General features: G+C 36.8%; 1 protein-coding gene across 1 annotated transcript; it reads right to left on the minus strand.

Annotated features, from left to right (window-relative positions):
* Positions 1 to 1,441: 1,441 nt before the first annotated feature.
* Positions 1,442 to 2,909, minus strand: LOC109243248 (abscisic acid receptor PYL2-like). Its single transcript, XM_019410160.1, has 2 exons — positions 2,471 to 2,909; positions 1,442 to 2,017 (listed from the first exon to the last, which is right to left on the minus strand). The coding sequence occupies exons 1-2, from the start codon at positions 2,694 to 2,696 to the stop codon at positions 1,674 to 1,676; spliced, it is 570 nt and encodes a 189-aa protein (XP_019265705.1). The 5' UTR covers positions 2,697 to 2,909; the 3' UTR covers positions 1,442 to 1,673.
* Positions 2,910 to 7,288: the final 4,379 nt, after the last annotated feature.

Here is a 7,288-nt window from a genome sequence, read left to right on the forward strand (position 1 = left end):
CTGTTTATGTTGATGATGTAATCATTATAGGAAACAACTCAAAGGAGATCACTTTGTTGAAAAACTTTCTGCATGCTCAATTTAGAATCAAGGACTTGGGAAGATTACACTATTTCCTAGGTTTGGAAGTTCTCTACAGGGATGATAGTGCCATAATCTTCCAAAGGAAGTTTGCACTTGATCTACTGAAGGAGTATGAGTGCCTCCATTGTAGTGCTTTCAGTTCACCATTGGATCCTAATGTTAAACTCAAACCTAAGGAAGGTATGTCCCTAACTGATCCTTCTATCTGTAGGACCCTGGTAGATAAGTTGAACTTCCTCACAAATACAAGACTGGATATTACATATAGTGTGCAATACCTTAGTCAATTCATGCAAGATCCCAGGGAACCTCACTTAGAGGGTGCTTATCATTTGCTTAGATATTTGAAGGCTGATCCTACCCTTGGGATTTTCATGTCTGCCAGTTCTGATTGTACTGTTAAAGGGTATTGTGACTCCGACTGGGCAGCTTGTCCAGATTCTAGGAAGTTTGTTAGTGGATATTTGGTACTTCTTGGTGATAGTCCAATCAGCTGGAAGTCTAAGAAACATGCCACCATATCCCTCTCCTCTGCTGAAGCAGAATATAGAGCCCTGAGAAATGTAGTTGGTGAACTTACTTGGTTGTGCAGATTATTTGATGAGCTGACAGTTCCTTTCCCTAAGCCTGTCCCATTGTTTTGTGACAGCAAATCAACTCTACACATTGCTCGAAATCCTATGTTTCACGAACGCACCAAACATATTGAGGTCGATTGCTATTTTGTGAGAGACAAGCTGCAACAAGGACTGGTATCTCTTCATCATGTTGGGACTGATTGCCAGCTAGCTTATGTCTTAACCAAGGCCCTTACTGGAGTCAAGCATGCAACAGTTATGAGCAAGTTGGCAGTGACAATCTCACTTCCAACTTAGGGGGGGGGGGGGGGGAGGGGGTATTGAGATATTGTCTTAATTATATGTAACACCGTTTGTTAGTTACTCTATTAAGTGTTAGTTTAAAGTGTTAGTTATATTAGCTTAGCTATTAGTTAGTATGTTAAGTGTCTCACGTGTGGTTCTCACGTGTTGTGTATATATGTATTCTTTTGTAGAGATAATAATCAATTAGTCAGTTCATTGTTGCACTCAATAGACTCTCTAATTCTTCTCCCCCTCTCTCTCTCTTCGAGAAGCTTTTAGGGTTCCGCCATTGGAGCCCAAGCTCGAGCTCCACCATTGTTCTTCACTCCATCATTACAATAAGATCTTATGATATAAACGATTCAGCAGAGCATAAGAAATAAATTAAAATATACAAACTATTTCCAACTCTCAAGAAAACAAATGCTAACCACTAAGAAATAGCACTATACAAAAAAGTGTTTCTTTTTTCTTTATTATTACTGGAAAAAAGAGCAAATGTGTAAGAGATACTGCCAAATCATCACCGCCCACTGCCACCATTCATCACCGTTATGAATTTAGAGGCAGATACAATGTACAATTCATGACTTTAACTAGATCCAACATATAATATATGAAAAGTTATTAGAATTGTAACAAACCTTTAACTTTGACCCAAGATTACAAAAGTGCATTGAGTGAAACATAAATATTAAACCTATCAAATTTAAATACTAAATCCACCTATAATTCGTGTCCATGCAGAGCAGCCATTGCCACCGCACCAAGTTTTTGCAGATTCAACTTAACAACTGTATCTGTGAACATTTTAGTGTCTTCTCCAGTATTCCCTTCTGGAATATCCACAATGTATGACTCTAAAACAATGGTGTAAATTTTCCCATCTTTCTTGAACTCATTCACTGATGTAACTGATCTGTAGTTGTTCAGCCTATGCTCACCCCCTACAACTCGAAAGCTAAGGATATGTTTCTCGTCGTCTAAAATCTCTAGACGTTCCGTACTTGTGGATGCAGGTATTCCTGATACGACTGTCACTTCCCTTATGCTGCCAACCTCACCGTCACCTATTATTGAGACATAATATAATTAAATAATTAAAAGTGTGTTATTTTAATCGATTTAAAATTTTCGATTAAATGATCACGCATTTCAAATATGATACTTGCACCAAGTAAAGGTGGAGCTACGTGGATGCAAATGGAATTGACTCCTCTTCATCGACCATTTATACCGTGTAAATAAGGATAAATTAACTTTTTTGTATAAAATTTCTTTAGACCATAAGTTTGAAAACAAGGTGTAGCACATTTATCTAATAAGGATCTTGGAATCAAATCTCATGCCGAAAAAGTTAAAATAAAAAATAAAAAATTCAGGCACTTGTCCCATGAAGTAGAATGAGACCCAGAGGTGAGGGGACATATTAAGACGAAATATTTTTGTTCAATTTAAATTGTACTATATTTTTTAGTACCAGTTAAAAACATGTTCGATGAGATGATCACACACTTCAATACCTGACGTCATCTTGCAGCTTTTGATGAAGTGCTTGTACTTCTCAGGGTTGTCAAAGCGGCGGACGAAGGGCCATACAACATGCGCGGGTGCGTCAATGCGTTGTGTAATAAGAGAAGTGCAAGTGTTGGGGAGATGGTCAAAGGTATGGTAATTGCGAATCAATGGCTCCAATTCTGCAAATTCTTCTTCTGTTAGCCCTTGAGGAACTTGGCCTGCACCATCCATTTTCGCAAATCTTATGGATTAAAAGGAGAAAATGGTTGTTTTTTTTAAATCACCAAATCAGAATTATATTAATATGAAATTGGCTAAGTCTGGGACTCGGGGGTTGATATTGCTGATACTTGATAAGTCTCCTTTCTTTAGTTTGCTTTGGACAATAGGAAAAAGGAGTTATAGGCTTTTGTTGGGAGAAATACAAGTGATGCTATGTGGGAATGGACTGTTTATATATATATATATATATATATATATATATATATATATATATATAGTTTAACCTGCAAGCAGGTTATATAGTTTTATTTGATTGTATAAATATTTTTTGTATTAAAAAAAGCGCAGCCCGGTGCACTAAGCTCCCGCTATGCGCGGGATCCGGGAAAGGGCTGAACTACAGGGTTTTAGGACAGATATGCCCATTTCTTTCCATATTATAACCAAGCTGTCATAAGTGAGTATTATCTTTTTGCTAAATGAGGGATTAAATTAAAAACGAATAAAAAGATTAATGTTGTTGACCATGTCATTACTAGATCTAGAAAGAACGTAACATGCACAAATTTTTTAATATGTATACTTATTTTCGAGCCAGTATCAGCATTGAACTGGTAAAGATCAATTGTTTTTTATGGAGTGTTCTTTTTGTAGATACCTATGCGTTAACAATACTATGAAATATTGATACTGAAACACGAAACTTTTCACTTAAAATGTATTGTCTAAGTTTTACATATGTTGTCTATTGCACTTTCCACCAGTTTGAGATTAGATTATTGTGTCACTTCTTAACGAGACATTTGCAAATTGCATGTGTGGTTTCTCTTTCATTTCTTAATTTCATGTATGATAAATAACAAAATGCTAACAGATGTTCTAATGAGAAGAGAAACAATATGTTTCTTGTAAATGGGAGCAGATAGTGATTAAAGAAATTGGAATAGATAATTCCAATCTATTCAATAATATAATAATAGCAAAACACGTGCAACTATATTCTGTACAAAAAATACGTTCTTATGTAAAAGTATACATTGATACCTACTTAACCGAAAGTGCTCAAGTACAGTAAGAAAAGTAGAAAACGGTAAATTACACATGAAGAACATACTTTACATTTAATGTTATGTTTCGAAAATAAAAAAATTCAGATATTTCAAAAGTGAACTATAGAACAACATTCTATGATTATGCATGTTTATAATTCTAAAAATAACATTACTTCTGAAAGTTAAACAAGTTTCATTTTTAATTAAATAAAAGAGAATATACAACTACAGTTTTGAAGAGGGCTTATAATTTTGATGGTTTTGGCAGCGCAGTATTCACAAATAAAAAACTGTAAGAATTGACCTTTTTGGTTTAATTTATTTTTACTCTATTTACACATATAGATGCTGAAGATTCAATTGAACTCTGTCACTAGTAACATGATTTGTAAATTAGAAGAAAGAATAGGGCAATAGGATAAAACAAAAGAGGACAAACAGCCAAAAAAATTGGTGTAGTGTAGTCGCAATTGTTGAATAGTTAGATTCGTGATTCATGTGAGGAGTTTAACAAACTACCTCGCGTAATCAAAACTCAACTTTCTAGCATTCAACCCTGCCCACAAAATTTCGAATAACTATACTGAACTTTTTTATTCAACCCTGCCCACAAAATTTCGAATAACAATACTGAACTTTTTTATTCAACCCTGCCCACAAAATTTCGAATAACAATACTGAACTTTTTTATTTTAGGACTAGTAATTCTAAGTGTGATGACCCAAAGGGTCATCTTATGTTTTAGAACTCGATTATGCGCTCTTACGCCTTAAAAATCTCATTTATACACTCCTCGATCTGCGTGCGCAGTCCGGGCGTGTTTCCGGAAAGCTTTTATGTTGAAAGTTGACAAAAATAATAATTTTTGCCTTAAAAGTTGATTTTAGTTGACTTCGATCAACATTTGAGTAAACGAACCCGGACCCGTATTTTGACGGTCCCAGTGGGTCCGTAATGAATATGGGACCTGAGCGTATGCCCGGAATCAAATTCTGAGGACCCTAGCTCGAGATATGAATTTTTGTTAAAAATTGAAAGACTAAAGATCTATTGGTTTTAAGAATTTGGTTAATGTTTGATCTTGTTGGTATGGGGTCCATATTTTTGTTCCGGAGCCCGGTACATGTTCATTATGATATTTAAGACTTGTCTATGAAATTTGGTGAGAAATGAAGTTGGTTTGATGTGATTCGGACGTCCGGTTGAGAAAATAGAAATTCTAAAGTGTTCTTGAGAATTTCATTTGAGTTGGTGCTAAATTCGTAGTAATAAGTGTTATTTTGGCGATTTGATCGCGCACGCAAGTTTGTATGATGTTTTAAGACTCGTGTGCATGTACAGTTTGGAACCCCGAGGGCTCGGGTGAGTTTCGGATAGGCTTCAGAGTGTTTGAACTTAGAAAACCAGCAGTTGATGCACTAGATCTGCAGACTTCGCATTTGCAAGGTGTGGCTCACAAATGCGAGCCTCGCATATGCGAAGAGGCCATCGCATTTGCGAACAGTGGGCTGGGAGGGACACCTTCGCATTTGCGGTATTTTTTATTGCATTTGCGAACACTGAGTCGCATTTGCAAGGTCAGCAGGTTTAGCCAATCTTCGCATTTGCGAAGTCTTTTTCGCATTAGCGAATCCCAGGTCACAAATGCGACACCTGCAACTGTTCAAAACTTAAGTTAGACGGGTCTTTCTCCCATTCTCCATATTTTCAAATCCTAGAACCCTAGAGGCGATTCTTTCAAGACCAATTCTTCCCCAAAACATTGGTAAGTGATCCTAACCCACTTTCTTTCAATTTCCCATCACATTTCATGAATTTCCAACCTAAAATCTAGGATTTTAATGGTTGAAATTGGGGGTTTGGGTAGAATTAGGTATTTTTGGGAAATTGGAATTTAGACCTCAACTGGGGGTCGAATTTCAAAACTAATTAAAGACTCGGGCTCGGAATGAATGGGTGAATGAATTTTGGTCCAAACCTCAAGTTTTGACCAAGCGGGCCCGGGGTCGGTTTTGACTTTTTGGGGGAAAGTTTGAGAAATGTAAATTTATGCATTGTAGTTGATTCCTTTAGCAATAATTGATATTATTGAGTTAATTGTGGCTAAATACGAGTAGTTTGGAGGTAGATACTAGAGGAAAAGCGGTAATTGAGCATTGAGTGGCCGGCGGAGCGAGGTAAGTGTCGTGTCTAGCTGTGACTCGAGGGATTAGGAAACTTTGACTTATTTTCTATATGAAATACATGTGAGCGGTGTATAGGTGAGGTGACGAGTACCTATGCGCCGCCAATTTATCTGTTTTGCCTGTTTCCTTTCCGTTCTTCTTATATTGTCTTTCCTGCTTTAACTGCTACTTGCTTTACTTGTATTTCCATGCCTAATTGCTACTTGCTAGTATCTTTGTTGAAAGTATTAGTTCTTTCATAGCTTCGTTGTCTCCTATTATTGTTTGAGCTGGTTATTGGTACTTTCAGGGCATATTTATGGATTGATCTCGCTGAGTAGTATTATTTGTGTAAAGTCTCATAGTGTATAATCTTCCTAAATATTTTGGTTTGAAGTTAAGCCTTGTGAAGAGTTATGTGATTTGAATTGTGTAATTTCTGTACTTGCTGAGTAAATGATATTGATATGGTGGGATTGGGTTGTGCGTCGCAACAGGTGGAATAAGGGTGATATATTGATGCAGAATAAGGGCGAAATGCTATGTACGGTGGGATCGGGTTGCACGCCGCAACAGTTATAATAAGGGTGGATTGTGGTGAAATAACGGTGAATTGTGATTGTGATTATTGTGATATATTGGGATCGGGTTGCACGCCACAACAATCTTTATGCTTATATTTTTTCTTGACTGTATTAGCTGAACGGTAGTCTTAAACTATACATAAGGATTGGTAATAGCTGAGCACTAATGATATGCTTCGAGAACTGTATTCATTCCTTGCAAGTTACTGCTCTATTTTAACCTGTCTTTCCTTTTGCTTTTATTATACACTGTATGCATGTTATATTGTGAATGCCCCGTCGTAGCCTCGTCACTACCTCGTCGAGGTTAGGCTCGGCACTTACCAGTACATAGGGTCTGTTGTACTGATACTGCACTCTGCACTTCCTGTGCAGATTTTGGAGCAGGTTAGTGCTGATCGAGAGGTTGGCTGTAGGATTCACTTGCTTGAAGACCCAAGCTAGTCTTGTTGGCGTCCCCTTCTATAACCCATACTTTGTTGTTTTCCTTATTTCGTAAACAGTTGTATTTTCTTTTGAACAAATGCTTGTAGTAAAATCTTAGAATGTTAGTGGATTGTGACACCGAATTCTGGATAGTAATAGTAAAATATAAACAAAGAGGCTATTTACTTACTTCCGCATTTATTTCGACCCGTTTAGCTTGTTTATTGTTAACTATTGAAACGTAAAGGAAATTGGCTAATAAAACTCTAACATTGGCTTGCCTAGCAAGTGTGATGTTAGGCGCCATCATGGTCCCGACGGTGGAAATTCCGAGTCATGACACTGAGACTAATTATACTATAATTATAATATTA

The sequence above is a fragment of the Nicotiana attenuata genome, unplaced genomic scaffold (assembly GCF_001879085.1).
Source record: "Nicotiana attenuata strain UT unplaced genomic scaffold, NIATTr2, whole genome shotgun sequence".
NCBI lineage: Eukaryota > Viridiplantae > Streptophyta > Magnoliopsida > Solanales > Solanaceae > Nicotiana > Nicotiana attenuata.

What these genes read in the sequence shown, in the direction of transcription:
- LOC109243248 (XM_019410160.1), bottom strand. Translation starts at nt 2,696, where the DNA reads ATGGATGGTGCAGGCCAAGTTCCTCAAGGGCTAACAGAAGAAGAATTT. An exon ending in AAGCTGCAAGATGACGTCAG is followed by an intron (nt 2,018 to 2,470) that starts GTATTGAAGTGT and finishes TCTCAATAATAG; the next exon opens with GTGACGGTGAGGTTGGCAGC.